The sequence below is a fragment of the Corvus moneduloides genome, chromosome 2 (assembly GCF_009650955.1).
Source record: "Corvus moneduloides isolate bCorMon1 chromosome 2, bCorMon1.pri, whole genome shotgun sequence".
Lineage (NCBI taxonomy): Eukaryota > Metazoa > Chordata > Aves > Passeriformes > Corvidae > Corvus > Corvus moneduloides.
In genome coordinates this window covers 96,078,630-96,095,329 of record NC_045477.1, presented here as the reverse complement: position 1 = coordinate 96,095,329, position 16,700 = coordinate 96,078,630, and the positions used below count along the sequence as shown (strand labels likewise).

General features: G+C 36.5%; 1 protein-coding gene across 1 annotated transcript in view; it reads right to left on the bottom strand.

Moving 5' to 3' along the window:
* Nucleotides 1-568: 568 nt before the first annotated feature.
* The window catches only part of GCC2 (GRIP and coiled-coil domain containing 2), a 38,349-nt gene continuing 22,217 nt past the window's right edge, over nt 569-16,700 (bottom strand). The window contains exons 13-23 of the mRNA XM_032100444.1: nt 16,161-16,323; nt 15,508-15,608; nt 15,301-15,378; nt 14,492-14,629; nt 12,358-12,479; nt 10,616-10,792; nt 8,852-9,069; nt 7,260-7,454; nt 6,313-6,452; nt 5,329-5,530; nt 569-4,253 (exon numbers count right to left, since the gene is read on the bottom strand). Of these exons, the coding sequence (XP_031956335.1) occupies nt 4,183-4,253; nt 5,329-5,530; nt 6,313-6,452; nt 7,260-7,454; nt 8,852-9,069; nt 10,616-10,792; nt 12,358-12,479; nt 14,492-14,629; nt 15,301-15,378; nt 15,508-15,608; nt 16,161-16,323 (1,605 nt within the window). The 3' untranslated portion in view covers nt 569-4,182. The remainder of the gene's footprint in view (nt 4,254-5,328; nt 5,531-6,312; nt 6,453-7,259; nt 7,455-8,851; nt 9,070-10,615; nt 10,793-12,357; nt 12,480-14,491; nt 14,630-15,300; nt 15,379-15,507; nt 15,609-16,160; nt 16,324-16,700) is intronic.

Here is a 16,700-nt window from a genome sequence, read left to right as displayed (position 1 = left end):
AAACTGGTTGGCAAGAACACCAAACTCTCGCTTAAATCAAACCCAACAGTGCTCCATCTACTGAGCATGTAATCTTTGCACTAGGACAATTATGCAGATAAAGAAAAATTATCACAGGGTATTAGGGAAGATGTAATTTTAAAGTTGAGTGCAATTAGAAACTCATGCTGATTTATAAGGTAGGGAGTACCCATACACAGCACATTCCTGCTAACAAGGCCATTAATAGCTTCTGCATCCCTCCTCTCCCTCATGACCCATATTGCCAGATTGCTGGTGACAATCTAGTAATACAGTTGAAGTTTAAAGATGAAGTTGAAGATTTAAATGAGCTTTTTTTAAATTTTCTTTTTTTCTAAAACCCCCTGTAACAAACCAATTTCTCTTCTGTTCATCCAGAAGAATCCATTGCCGTAGCTGTCTTCCAAAGTAAAGGCTGTAGATACTATACCAGATCCATAAAATCTCTTCAATACAATGGCAGACATTCCTTGTTTTCTACCTTGCACCTGAGTAGCATTTTCTCAGGTAAGAAAAGGCATTCAGGGAAAAAAAAAAAGGCACTCTGTTGAGTTAAGGTGAATTTTATTGAAGCGACGGCCACATGAAAAGGCCATCAAAGACATCATTTCCAAACAAAATACTTATCTATCCAGACTAGAAATTCTGAAATTACTACAACAAATATATTTTTACCTCTTCATACATTTGGTTTCTCATCTTGTGAGTGGTGACTGCTATTTGCAAGGTTTCTAAGGGAGATATTTTCACAGTGCCAACAATAGCAGAACTAGCAGGTAGTTTAGGAAGTATTGGTGCACTGGGTGAAGCCAAGGCATAAGCCAAATGAAGCATGTATTTTTAAGCTGCCTTCGAAGTCACTTAGTACAAACTAAGGAGAGTTTTTAGGCATACCTCCACAATTTCACAATATTATCATCTGTTATCACAGCAAAAGGATGGAGAGAGATACACAAAGGAGGATTTAAATTTAGAAAATAATCTAACCCTGTATTCTCAGAGCTATACTTTGGGAAGGAGGATCATGAAAGAAAAAAAGCAACTTTACTCTCGTGTATAATTTCTAACACGGTTCCCATTGGCCATCCTGAACCCCAGATTCAACTGGCCACATCTATACAACAGCCTGACAAGCTCTCATCTTCCTGTCTTTCATCTGGAGCACTTTTTGCTTGCACAGATGAGCCTCCCTTCCGGATAAAAGGAACACAAAAGATATATAACCCATTTCTAAGTCAGCATTAGGTAACTAAAGATTCAGCCACAGTGCACATGCAGGTCTGGGAATGTTGAATCACTCCCATTTTTGGTTTTTAATTAATATATACTCTGCATAGTGACAGTAGAATTATTATTACTACTACTATTATTATTATTATTATGCCCTGCTTAGGCTTGGGCTGAAGCCAGGCTGTTAAAAGATAAAAATTGGTCCTAAGCTTATAAACATTTTGGGCAAGGGTGACATTTTCTGTGAAACATTCTAACAAATGTGGCACTGTAAAGAAAACAAAAAGAACCAGAAAGCAAAGTCAGCACAGTGCTCTTCCAAAAAAGAGCACCACAGTATATCAAGAAGCAGCAGTACTAGTTAAAACTTTAAACTGCTTTTTGAAAGCAAATCACAGCTACAGTGCTGTACATTACAAATGCAAATATATGACATATAAAAAGTTCTCTTTGCAAAATAATCCCGTTTCCAGTTCACATTCTTCTATGCCATTTACTGCAAGTGTCTATTAAACTCTGATATATTTGCTTACAGTCAGTTTATTGCCACATAGGTAAGTTCTGGCAATCCTACCAACAGAAAACAGTTTGGTAGCAGTTACTAAAATATTTTTACATTAATTAAGATCTCAATCTTCCATTGTAAAAAAAAATATATTAATGCAAGTTGTTCACTACATTCATAAGTATGGTACTCAAGTTTTACTAAAAACAGTGAGCATGCAACTCAGACTTGAAAGAAGTCAATAAGCAACTGGTATTTAATACAGCCAGTGATATATGTTACTTGCATACCTTTATTCACAGCTTACAATGTTAAATAATTTACAGTTCTGAAATATGTGCATTTTAAGAGGAACTTGTCACAGCTCTTTAGCAACAGCGGAGACTAAATCGGGTCAGCTGCAAACGGAGTGCGAACTAAGACAAAGCCATACCCTTCCACTCATGTTTCCATTGTTAAAATCACAGCAGGAGGATGACTAGCACTTAGTTTTATACATACTTCAAATCTCTCCTGTTGCTGTGTTACGGCATTCTTTTGAGTGACAATAACCAAACCCAGCTGAATAAGGAGTTAGAACTCAACATCCAAGATCTGGTCCAAATCGTGAATGCTGAAGATAGGCTAAACCACTCCAGAAGCAAATGAAAGAAAGCTTAAACAGAGCCTCCTGCTTGCCACCTACAGACACCTAAAGACTCATCCCTACTGTCATACTACCGTTGATCAGTTCTATGTTCTGAATATTCACAGAGAATGTTTTCCCCAGTAGCACAAACCATAAAGGTTCCAGTTAAAACACATATTGGAGGGGAAGAAAAAAAGAGTACCTAAGGTGGAGGAAAAGAATTAAAATACCTAAATAAAGCCTGTTGGCTTTGTTGATTGTGTACTGAAATATATACAACAAGCAAAAAATTAAACCAAAAGCACACTTACTGAACAGTTTATTCTCAACATGTTGCCATTCTGCTGTTCATATGTTTAGATTAATCTCAGCCTGAAATAAGGCAATATTAAAGGAACAAGCATCACTTCCTCAGAGCCTGAGCTAAGGTAGATAGAGAGGAACCCTATTTAGTATTTGTATGTGTACCAAGGAAAGACTCTCTGTAAAACAACACAGAGGACATGAAAAGGTGAGTGAAAAAGACAGAAACTTCCGGTTTAAACATAAGCAGGATTCAAACCCAGGTGTATGCTTTTTAAAACCTTACAAATAAATTAAGATGGTGAAAGGCATTATGGGAGAAGACAATTGAAGATAAAAAAAGGTGCTGTGTTGATAATAGAAGCAGAGATGGTAGAAATTCATTTTTCTAGGAAAAAAACCAACATTCTGTTGAGGAATGTGGAACAGAGATCATCTCATCTGTGCAAAAGATCTGTGCAAACGATGTGCACACACACAGGTATGTGAGAGAATGGTGTAAGATCTTCAATCATTAGAACACTTAAAAGATGCATCTACTGACAAAAGCTTCATTCTTTTCTCTCAGAAATTAATGATAGGAGTCTGACCTGTGGGCTCAGATTCTTTCTTAGTGTCTTCAATATGATTAAGTCAGTATGAGTAGCCTTGTCATCCCAGTACAGACATCACTACAGTAATGAAACATTTCTTCCTGGTCTTTTCTACAAACTTCCAACCTCAGGTTAAAAAGCCCTAGCTTAAGTCCTTTCTCTCAAAGCTTCAGCTCACTTAGGACTTAAGACCTCTGAGTCTTGGAGTACTCTCCTAAGGCTTCCATAGATGCCATTAATCACTGCTACAGTACCATGCCCGGATGTGACAAGCACTGTAATTCATATAGATTTTTGCACCCTCTACATTTTGTGAACTGTTGCCTTCATGGTTTGCAAAAAAAAAAAAAAAAATTAAGAAAGACTACAACCTTAAAGCAGAAAATGCCCTGTTTCTTAATTATCTTACATTTTGTAGCCATCACAAGAGAGGAAAAAATTTTAAGTTTCTTAAACGTGCAGAGGATAACACTAACCATATAGATTAGCCAGCTGACAATGATATGTGAAAGCAACTGTAAACACTTTAAAATGCTTTAAATCTAAAGTCTAGTTATTCCAGTTAATATATCAGATCAAACTTTTTAACTATCAAAAGAGCTATCACAGTTTTAACAAATTCTGCTTCCAGGCAATCTGCAATTAATTTGTCAGTTCTCATAGTTCTTATTATCAGCTTTAACATTTACAAGACAAACAGTTCACTGCTGCCAGAGCATAAAATAGGACCATCTTTCAGAGCTACTGCAGGCTTCTTTCTTAGAAGAGCCTAAAAAGCTGAAAATAACACACAAAAATAAAACCCTGTAGTTCAATGCTACAACACCAACAGATCTTCTACAGTAAGATTTCTTGGTTTTGCAGTTGTGGAATGTTTTTAAAGATTCAGTGCTTCCACTGTTCTATCGAAGTCCTGACCAGCTGTGGAGGTACGAAGCCCACCCAGAGGGCCGTGAGGTACTCTCTTCTTCACCTGAAGGAGGAACAAAAACATACTTTGTATTACGTTAGACATTGCATCACTTGGTTACATGATCCTGTCCCACTCCTTTCCTTTATCCTTTTTCAAATGCTGTCCTCAAGCTTGCTGAGAAAGGAACTCACTCTTGGGCTGACATAGACATAGATTGTACCACCAAGTCCACTTTACTTTGGGTACTTGAGAATGTCTGAAAAAGGTAATTTATCACCATTCTCCAGAAAAATCCAATCAGTCTTCATTAGAGGGCCAGAACAACATCAACATGCTATGGACTTGACTTACATCTTTGTTCAAATGCACAGCCTATCATGGAATGCAGTACTTGAACACTTCCCTTTTTAATGTAATTTTGTTCACAAGTTTTAAGTTCTTATATGTACATGTGTTGCTTATTGTTTATATTAATTTAAAAATAAAGTATAGGTCAGTTCCTAATGAAGTACAAGAAGCTACTGTTACTGAGAAATGACAAACAATACCTTAAAAAGTATTTCAAGGGAACAAATGCTCAGAGTATTTGAACCAGAAACAGAAAATTATTGTACATGTAAATCCTGTGTTAATTTCTTGCAAATGCCTAACTCTTTTTATTTCCTTCCCTAGTTTCTTTATTTCTTCAACAAAGAGCATATTTTCTTTCAGATATTTTTAAAGGTACTGTATTGAAACTAATATTAGATCTGCAGTACTGCCTTGAGAGGACCACTTCAGTTATATGTTTAGAACATCTGCAAAGAAAGTAATTAAATTATATTAACCTCTATTTTGACAAAAATTTTTTAAACTCTACTCAAAACATGAACACATTAAATTTTTACAACTTACCATTGTCTTCCTAAAATGTGAATGTTTCAGAAGAAATGATATTTTATCTTAATTTTATGGTATTTGTTCTGTTTACTGAAAATTGAATAGTAACTTCCCAACAAAGCAAAATCATTTTATGACTAGCTCACTGGCATTATGTTGCTAAGTTTTGTTTTTTCTCACAACAGACAGCACAGAACTGTCCTTTTCCTTTTTCAATTCTCCTTCTTTTTGTGACAGTATTTTGAACACCACCTACCTTGGGCAATTGCAACCAGCTTCCCCTTCTCTTCAGGGCTGAGCTGCAACATGGTGTCTATTACTGGGAGCAGCCGTTCTTTCTCGCTTCCGGATTTCAGAAATATGAACTGCAACAGAACATTCTTCAAGTATTCTAGATTAGCCACAGACTTTTCTCTCTCTTGATTTCTTTCCAATCTTCTTATTTCATTCTTAAGAAGCTGCAGATGAGGGAAAAAATATGTAATGCTGTTTGTTTCATTTAATGAGTAATCGAACAAAGGTCTTTTGAAGAGCTAAAAAATGAATTGCACAGCTTGCTTCAAAAGGAATAATGCGTGTATAGCAATGTATTCAGGACAAAAATCCAGTGAAAATTAAGTATGTGATAATGTTGTAAGAAATAACTTCTTATTGCCTAAAAATAACCTTTTTTGCTAAAATTTGTGCAGTAGAGAGAATATCAGTGATCAAAGAGTAGATAACAGTGGAACAGTTATATAATTCAGAAATCTGATGATATTCATTTAAAAGCATTTTATAAGACAAAGCTTAGTACATTTAGAAATCTCTTCAGAAAGCTCACTCATACATTAGTTCATGTATCTTCTTTTAACTTAAGGCAGCTAAAACGGGTTACAGAAAGAGAAACCAGACAATACTCCTCTTGGGATTTACTGCTTTTATCTAAGTGAAAATAGTATAGACCCTTTAGTAAACATTAAATTTCCAAACTCCTGAGGTTTTTTTGTAGAAGCTTTTACTCCACACTGCTCTCCGCCTCCCCCACATGCCTACCCAACTACAGACTGTAGTGAAAAAGAAGCCCAAAACTGAAGTAGACACTGGAAGCACTAATTAGACCTGTGGAATAAAAGTCCCTCCAAAATTAGGTTTCATATCACCAAAATTTTATAGACTGGTATTTTCTGAAAGATATTTGGTCTAACAAACAGGCCATGGAAATGAGAGCCGTCCTCATATCTCTTGTATGTTGGCTAACCTTGATTTGTTCCATTAGGATTGCATTGGTTGCTTCTGATTCACGAAGTAATTCATTCAAGTGATCAGCACTCTTAGTTGTTGTGTTTAGTTTCTGAATCAGTTCATCCTTGGTGAGATCTGCTTGCCACTGAGATGGTTCTGTAATTAATTGGAAAAGAAAACTAAGAGAAGGAAAAAGCACTTGCATCTAATTCATACTTACTTAACATCAGGACTTGAATAATGTAGTTTCTTATGAACAATTCATGCAAAGCCAGACTGCAGACTTAACAGGCATCAACGCTGCTGCTGCATTCTTAATTTTCTGATCTATTTTTGTTTATATATTAGATGGGGGCTGACAAAACAGTTCTAGAATACAGCAAGATACCTTATTTCCTACCCATAAACAGAGATTTTCAATAGTTATCCACAAAGTCATCAGTAGACTTTTAAAACGAGATTATATGCTACCACGTATTTTACTGGTTTTTGGGTGACTCTTAAAACATTCTTCTTCATGCTGGATTTCAGTTTCCTAGAAGAAATCCTATGAATAAAGACCTGTTCTAATAAGCCTCATTAAGATGAACAGAAGTTTTATCTTTTCATTAATAAGCTTAAATCTGCACTTAATTGTCCCTAGTAGAGACTCATCCAGAATACAAAAATTTCTGTAACTATTCACTGACTTGCTCACCCAGTCTTTTCCATTTAAAAGCTCAGAAATATGACATCTTTAAATCACTAAATCCTGTAGGAATGTTCTACTGTTAGTCCTTACTCAATGACAAAACTCCTACAAAAGTTCAGAACTGTGTAAACTCAGTGGCACTTGACTAGACTTGTCAAGTCAATTGTGTCTTGCACCTAAAAGCATGAAACACAATGCTCTAAAATAGTTTGAGGGCACAAACTTCTGCAACCCATGTAGGCAAGCGCTTCTGAAAGCCACGATCTACTTACCAGGCTTTGCTTCTGACGAGTTCAGAAGCTGCTCCAAGGATTGAACATAGGTGCTGGCTGAGGAGACAGACTCTGTGTCTGTTGTTTCCATACCTTCTCCCTCTTCCCTAGCGACAGTATGCACATCGAGGACAGGAAGGTCAGTGCTCCGCCGTTCTCTCAAGTTCTTCGTTGCCAGATTTGAAACACCTGGACCTGGAAGACACTTACTGATGTTCGTATCAGAATGAAATTGGGAGGGCTATGTCTGTGACTGTCTTGGATTGAGAGCAGTACATAAAACAGTTTTCAAAATGCAGGGGAAAGTGAAGCAAAAAGAGAAAGCTAGATACACACGTAACAGTTATAATAGCAAAATACAGCCTTTCACCTCTAAATGAACATTCCAATCAAAGTCTGGTTCTAAACCCAAACTTGACTGGCAATTTTTATTTCAATGACTATGAAACCTTCATGCTCATCTCCCTGAAGATGTGTTTTAGCTACGGTAACAAATACTTTTAATGCATAATAGAATTCACTTTTATTTCCACCAGTCCTGTGGGAAAGTGTAAATTCTTCTGCTTCAGTAGTAACATAGGAACTTCTTAAACTGTTACTGCTGCTTGGCAAATGTCCAGCTACCTCCTTATTAGTAACTTTACAGATACAAAAATAGCACTTGAGCTTGAAGACAGTAAAATCTTAAATTCGAAGAAGGATCAAACAGCAAGTACACTAATAAATAGCATGTATACAAATAACAAACATTCTTAAAACAGCTTTCAATACACTTTTCTTTAGCTTTACACCTTGTACTTGAGGCAGATGTACAGCATGCTCCAAAACCTGAGACAACCTGATAAGAACACCAAATATTTACAAAATAATTTCCCTCCATCTGTCTGACAATGCAGATACTGCAGAATAGATAACAGTGATGCAGATTCTAGAACAGAATAGTTCCACTTGGAAGTGACCTACAAGTATCTAGTCCAACTGCCTGACCATGTCACAGCTGATCAAATGTTAAAACATTATCAAGGGCATTGTCCAAATGCCTCTTAAAACACTGACAGGTTTGAGGCATCAATCAGCTCTTTAAGAAGCCTGTCCCAGAGTTTGACCACTCTTTCAGTAAGAAAATGCTTCCTAATATCCAGTCTGAACCTCCTCATGGCAGCTCTGAACCATTCCCATATGTCCTATATGGGTACCAGGGAGAAGAGCTCAGCACTTCCCTCTTCACTTCATCTCCTCAGGAATCTGTAAGACAGCAATGAGGTTGCCCTCATCCTGCTTTCCTCCAAACTAGACCAACCCAGAGTCCTCAGCTGCTCCTCACAGGACAGTCCTTCCAGCCCTTCCACCACCTTTGTTGCCCTCCTCTGCATGTATTCAAGGACCTTGGGATTCTTAAGTGACAGTAAATAATAACAAAGACACATTCCTGACTTGGTATCTGTGGACTGATACAGCATGCTGCAGATTTTCCAGAAAAAGTTTCTGGTGATTTTACAGAATCAAACACTGTAAGCATGTTTTAGCTTCAGACTGGGGTACACAAATCTGTAACCAACCCATGAAAAACTGGTATTCTGCCTGGAAGTTACCTCTAGTGCTTGGTTCACTTTTGAGTTGGAAGAGCTGAGCTTCTACTCTGGCGAGTTGCTGCTGAAGTGTCTCTACTGTCTTCCTGTGCTCCTCTTGCAGGTTCCTGACCTGATCTCTGAAATTGTTCCGGAGAGCTTCATTCTGGGCTGTCAGCTGACTCAACGCCTGGGCGTGCTCTGTTTTGATGAACATGTTCTCAGACTGTACTGTGCAGAGTCTGAAAACAGTGCATGCACAAACAGTAAGACACAAACAGCAAACCAATGTCATTTTACATATCAAAATTTTTACAGTTTGAGGCAGTTTTCCATTTTCATGTGTATGATTATCTTAGAATGACTGTGTGCAACTGTTTTTCACTTAAAGTCCTCTTTTTACAGGGAAAATCTGAGACTGAAAAAGTTACACTTATTTCCTATCATATGAATGCACTGTGCTATATAAACTCGACTTCTATTTCAGAACAAAAAATTCAGATGTCTTTGGGAAATAATGAAAGACTTAACAGACATTGTGGTCTAAACATTTTTAAATTCTAAAACTGCATCATGACTCTTTATAGTGTCATACAGGGCATGCCACTTATAGTCCACTTCCTATAACATCTGCTTACCAAACACTTATGCAGGACTTCTAAAAACACAGGTTTCTAAGAAGGTAAGTTTAATTTTTTTAAACCTCAACTTCCAGTGCAGAAGAGTGTAGCTGTTAGCAAGAAAAATGTCAGTAACTCATCAGTTGTACCTAGTGTGGAGGTACTCCAGAAGCATGACAAAACTGTCACAAGCAATTAAATATATTAAATAATAATATATAATATTAAACAATTAAATATATGCAGTTAAACAAGTGCATTAATGGAAAGACTAAGCCCAGGACTTGCCTTTATAAGCACACAGACTTAAACAGAGCCAGAATAGCAAATACCAGTGTCTAGGTATAAAGGGAACCTATTGTGAATGGTTTGTTTCCAGGAAAATGCAGAACATAATTTGGTTGACTACAGTGAACCATTACGTAGCTATGAGGAACAGATAAAACTGTACAAAGACAGTGACAAGAAGTCAACAGTTCCTAATACCAATCTGTAATTTCTAATTAATACCTCATGTGAACTTCTTTGTACCTAAATGGAGAAGAAAAGATGAGGACAGACTCTTTTTGAGGAGTTCAAGCATCAGGTACTCATGTGATTTTTCAAGATGTGATACAGATTAAACAGATTCCTTTCATTTTGAAAGAAACAGAAAATTAAGACTGTGGCAAGCACAAACTGAAAATACAGTACTTTCTGTAAGAAAGGCACTTGGTGGACAAGAACTCGGTATTTTTTCAGTGAACTTGTTTGCTTTGCAAATAAGTATCTTATTTTTTTTTTAATAGGAAACATCCATAAAATTTAGTAGAGCAGTACAACACAAATGTAGTGCTGGGCATTAGACTTAAAAATAGTCAATATGCTTTAAAAATGTTAATTTTTAGATTAGTTTAATTAGATTTAATGAGATTAGATTAATTTAGATTTAGTTAAGAGGTAGAAAGCTTGCAGAAATCTCAAATTCCCTCATCAGCTACTATTTCATTGCCATTGTTGAGACTTCTGATGACTCATGAAAAATAGCCAACAATTCTTTTGAAAATTCCTTTAACTTTCTCAAGAACATGCCTCTTCTTTGTTAAGTACATTTACAGGCTTCTACATGCCAAGATCTTAAAGTTCAAACAAAATAAAATATCTGTATCTATTCATCAGCGGACCATACTTTTCACGGAGTTCTGCTTCTTTTGCAACAGTCTCTTGCAGAATCTTATTGTGTCTTTCCAGCAGGGTGTCATGTTCAGACTGCAATGCCTGGAGTTCAGATGCATTCATTTGTGAATTATGCTGAGCATCCTGCAGCTTCACTTTAAGTTGATCTATCACCATTTCCAACTGTTCCCTGCACATGGAAGAAAAAGTAATATGCAACATGCATTTAAAATAATTAATTATTTCAGAACCTATATGATATCCACAACTTTTTGGATAGCTGATCCAAATTGCATATTTATTAATTAAATCAACACAGCACTAAGACCAAAATAATCTTAGAATGTGGGTACAAGCAGAAACAACCAGATCCTATTTCAATGTAGATACAAATAGGTTTGCCACATCCCATCTGAACTGCTGGGAATGCAACTATTGGTGTAGAAAGCATGACTGATAGCACTTTCTACTTCAAGGAAGGCCAAGACAGAAGGAAATAATATATGGGATTCAGATGGCACAAAAAAATTTCTTCTTGAAAATAGTGAGGCTTTTTTTTGTATGTTTAGTAAATGCACATCAGTTCAATAAGACCAAATACAGGAGACAAATGGTTGGAGTAGATTCTGAGCAAAGAACTAGAAAGCAACATCAAGTCTGTAACAGATAAACACAGTTGGTCAGAAACAAATCAAAATCAGATATATCAGGAAGAAAAAAATCTTAAGTCACACACATTCTATTTTTACTGATTTCTGTATTTATATATGCAGACACCTCCATTATCTCATGAACTGCACATCTCACTAATCCTTAGGGTTGATACTTGTAAATAATTTCTTTGGAAAACATTTGTCATCTGCTTATTGCTTATCCAATTTGTTCCTAAGATAGGTCTCTCTCACAAAAACAACGAAAAACAATACCAGAACTTCTTAAAATTCTGCAAAAAGGAGAGACAAAGAAATGTAACTCTTGCAGCTTTGTTGCTTCAAAGGCAAGAATGTTTAAAAAACCCCAAACCAACCCTAAACCCAGGTCTCTAACAAAGCACAAGTCGCCCTCTGGTGGATTTTTGCCTGCAGTTGTTGGTACCGACTGAAGGTCTATCAGAAATGAATCCTGACATTCCACACATAAACACCCAGTCTGTCACCAAGGGCAGCCATCAACGACTTATAAAAATAACTTGCAGGAACTGGTTGATTTTTGCAGTGAGTTGAGACATTTTCTGAAGCGAATCTGAATTCACCTGGCTTATGACCGTACTTAAAGGATTTTCAGGGAACTTTCGGTAGTGTAACTTTTTTCTTCCAAGTCTTTCCTCATATGATACAACATAGAGGATTTTGTAAATCTACTGGAACTGATGACTGAACTGGCATCCAGAGCTTTACCTATACTAAACCACTAATTCCTGAAAAAGTTCGAAGTGAACTCAGCTGAACCGAACCAATCTGCTCTTTTCTTCTTAATTGCAAATGGCAGTTGGCTACTTCACATCAGAGAAACATCATGTCAAGTCTACACAGAATGTGCTGGCTAATTTCTGCTCATTAGAGTCATTAAAAACTTCTTAAGACCTTACTTTTCCTTCTAACTGTAACAATAGGTAATCTACACTAAAATAATGGTTAGAAAGACAAACCCAGCTAGAACTAATACAGCACCACAACAGTAGAAACTGGCATTTCTTCTGTTCAGTTAGGCAGTGCCACAGGCAGATTACAGGTCAAGTAAAAACGTTAGTTTTACCTTTCTTGTTTGGCTCCTTCAGATTCTGTCCGAGCAGCAGATTTATTCTTTTGCTGTTTTAGAACATTATGAACACGGACTTTGTAGCTCTCAAATTCAGATGTAACAGATGCTTGTTCAGCCTATCACACACAAAACAAACCCGTAAGTTTTACTATTGATTATTACTCCCTTATTTCTTGATAATGAAACACATCTTACACTGAAAAAAATGAAAACCACCTGCTGCATTTCCTTCTTTTAAATAGATAATTAAAACAGTGACCACCATAACAGATAATGTTTCTTTAGATTTTAACTGTGTATCATAACATGTGAAACTTGAGACATTGATTTTCAACATTCCAGTGTTCAAGAAATGAAAGAATACTTGAAAATTCAAAAACTGCATTCAACTGAGAGATTCACAAGCCAGGGTTTCTATCAACATCTTTAAATGAAGGCAAAGGTGACAGAAAATACAAAAGGAGGTATAATTCTGTTTCTCTCCAGTATTACAAAGGTGACAAAAATTCTAATGTGCCATAAAGTTATGCATAATTCTGAGGAGTTAAGTCAGTCTTGCAGTGGTATTACACAGCACAAGATATAATATTGTAGTTGACTGTAAAGGTGTTTAGTGTGTCTTTTCTTCTAAATGCAGCTGTTACATGAGTTCCTGTGGACATACAGAAAATTGCCTCACATCGTAGAAGCTTCATCCTTGACTGCACACTATACAGCAAATATTATTCCATCCTTACAGTACTCATGTTGTACATTTCTCTAAAACAACCCAAAACACTGATGCAGGTTTTCTTTCTTGGGTCTTAGGACAAGCTCATGGATTCATTAGTCACTCCCATTTACAGGTAACTAAAATGCTCTCACTCCTAAGAGAAGGATTTTGGAAACTTTCCCTTCAGCTGAACTGGTGAGTGAAATTCTACAGAACTGACTCTGATTAGCCACTGCTCCAGATTTTCAGAGTCTATAAATTTGTGGTCATTTCTTTAAATTAATCCTTTGCTTTTCATCCTGTCATATTATGTGAGCTAGAATATTCCTAAGTCCTCAGGTACACAGCCTTAAATGTCAGCATGACTTTGTTCTCTACCATCTGCTTTGGTGTCCACCTTTCCTTTAGAGGGAGTTTTCCTTTGCTAATAACCTTGTAATAATATCTGTTTTCCAGATGTAGGGCATCTGAATAGGAAAGCTAATCTTCCAAGAGGTTCAAGCCATGCCAATATGGAAGATCTACAACCTTGCTGATATCACAGCATCACAGACCAAGCCACCACAGACAGGTATGGTAAGCACCCAGGTATGAAGAATATATTTGTAAAACCACGATCTACGTGTACCAGCACAACTAAGGCAAACCTCCTGAAGCAGCAACCACAAAGTTTGTCCATGTCAGTTCACCTTTTTAAAATGTAGAGGTTTTTTTGAGAGGCTGCATTCAGCTGTTACTTACCTGCAGGATGCACACCTACCATACAACAGTGGCCATAGAGTAGTGTAGTAATCACCATAAAGGTGGTTTGAACATAACAGTCCTACTATATTCTTAATCTGTTTGTCTCCAATGCAAACACTGCAGTCCAGGACCATCAAACAGTGTTATATGAGCAAAAAAATCCCAGAAATAATAATAAACTTCAGCAATAGTGTCAGTTTTGCATGTAGTTCAGCTGCCAATTAAGAAGCTGCTCATATTTCAGCATATGAAAAGGTGCTTGCAAATATATTTCTCACAGCTTTTTTTCTTTAAAGTGGTATCTGTGTTAATTCGTTTTAAATGAAGCAAGTTCTATTCCTTTATTTTGTTTGTGCTCTTTTCTTTCAAGACTTTTTTTTTCCCTGAGTGTATACTTACTGATCATCTTAAATAAACCCCGGCTCCCCACTACCACAAGTTTTTCCCTACTGGAAACAGAAGTATGCAAATCCAGATGTGTCACCCCAAGTGATACACGTCAACCAGGACAGTCTGGCTTGTCCTTTATACCACCACTCAATTACGGGGGTAATTCTTAATTCTTGACAGACAAAAAGAGAAGAGTGAAACATCTGCAAAATATTTTTGAAGAAGCAGAGAGTGCAGTAAATCTCCCTTCGTAAGTCTCTAAGACTTCTTCCACTGGAATACCTGGGCTGCTCTGCACTCTTCTTGCAAGGTTGCAATTTTTTGCTGGCAAGTACTCATCATACGCTGGTGCTGTTCTGAAGATGTTCGCAGTTGTTCCTGAACTTTATGCTTTTCTGATGTCAGTACAGCCACTTGAATCTGAAAAAGTCAGTTGAAAACTTCACTATTACAAAAACTTTTCTTCCTTCTCCAAGGGACCATGCCACCTAGGACTCTACTACAGTAATTCCTGCACAGAACTGGTAAATACCAAATTAAATCCAATAAAAATAGAATTTAAAAAAATAGACACGGGTTACTATGTATTCATTTTTAAAAAGTGATGATGTTTTAAAGAAAGAATTGAAGATAAAATTACAGTGCTGGTGTGGCAGCATTTAAGAAAGCCAACCCCTCTCCCTTCCCTGCTTATTCCATTCCATTCCATTCCTATTCCATTCCTTTTCCACATACAGATGGACAACACTTAAGACTTTTGCGGACAATGTTGTGCTCTTCTGTTTTAAAACAGAGCAACTTCCATTTTTAAAGAATCATTTAAAAATATATTCCCATTACAAGCTTCAAACTCCACAGTCCTCTCCTCTGCTGGAAAGGGAAAGAGGAAAAAGACAGAGTAAATCCACTTAAAAAAAATCACTGGAAAAAATATTTGGGGAAAGCAGCACACAGAAAAAACTCATTTAAGAAAAACAACCAGTAACCTAGAAGTAAAAATAGCACCTCTATTCTTCATGTGCCCAGTATAAATCACACCCTTAGTACTTAAATGAGAAAACTTGTACTAACAAAACAGTGAAGTTTCTTGCCTTATAGGCTTCCACTTGCTGTTGACTGGCTTCCAGTTCCCCTTTCAATGAGGCCTGCAACATTAGATGGTCATTTTCCTGCAAGATAAAATTACCTGGATATTAAAAAAAACCCCCAAACCTCAGCAACCTAAAAATTCACCTACCATCTGTTTTTTAAAATTTAGTTTAAAAATAGAATACACAGTCATTAGCATATGGACTTACAGCTTGTTTTGAATCAGCCAGTTCTTTTTTGGTTTTTACCAGGAGTTGTTTTATCTTGGCATTTCTTTCCTCATCCTGTTGCATAGTTGACTGAAGTGACTCTAATGCAGAAAACAACAATTATATGCAAAGGAAACCTCCCCACTTGTATTTCCTTAAAAACGCTGGAAAATATTTAAACAAATTCTAACAGATTCCTTAAGAGCTGCAAACAAGTAGCTTATAGTAACGTTAGCATCCTTTTTCAAAGTTATCCCAAAGATCTTCAAATAAGTGAAATGGTTTTAAGATTTACACTTGAGGATAGGAAGAAATGGAATTTTTAACCACATGGTAATCAATAAAGTTTTTATGAGTGTGGTATATAAAACCCTTGTCAGTCACCAAAATTTAGAACTTATGAATAACTTAATCAGGTAAGAAACACAGTATGTCAGGCAGGCGAATTCGCTTTTAAGCGCTGAATTCTGGATTAAGTGATACATAACCTAGTAAAGGCTCCTCTAAGACAAAAATTGCTTTCCTGATGCAACTGTTTAGTATTCCCTGCAAAGCTTACTCTCACTCGCTGACTTAAGAAGTTGCTTCTGAATTGTATTTTTTACCACTGCTAACTATACCATTGTGACTCTTGCTGTTTATAGTTTACTCACTTATTTCTTCCTGTAGGGTCTCTTGTTTCTGTTTCTGAATCCCTGTTTCTTGCTCAAGATCTTCTATTCTGCTGTCTTTATCAGTAATCTTCTGATTAAGTTCTTTTACTAGCCTTTCATAATCAGCTATTTCCATATCCATCAGTGTACTCTTTTGAGCATCCTGCAAGGTACACAAAATGAAGTTAGAGCTTACAATTTGTCTTGGCCGCTATGACTTTTGTAATTCTGTAAAAAACTATACTGCTCATCAGACAAAAATTTTGTCTCTATCCATATCCGCAAATACCACCCATCCATTTGGTTTCCATATCCTCAGTAAATAATCTGTTTTCAAACAAGAACCAAAAGCTTTGAAAAACCTGTTGCTAGTTTTATCAGTAGGTGTTTTGTATGTATTAGTTTCTGTCATCTTCAGTCCTTACAACCAAGGCAATTTCTTAACAGTGCACTATACACGTATTCCAGACATCTGAATTCTATTCCTATTTCTACTCATGAAAGGCCACATAACCCAAGCTAAACAAACAAACAAAAAAT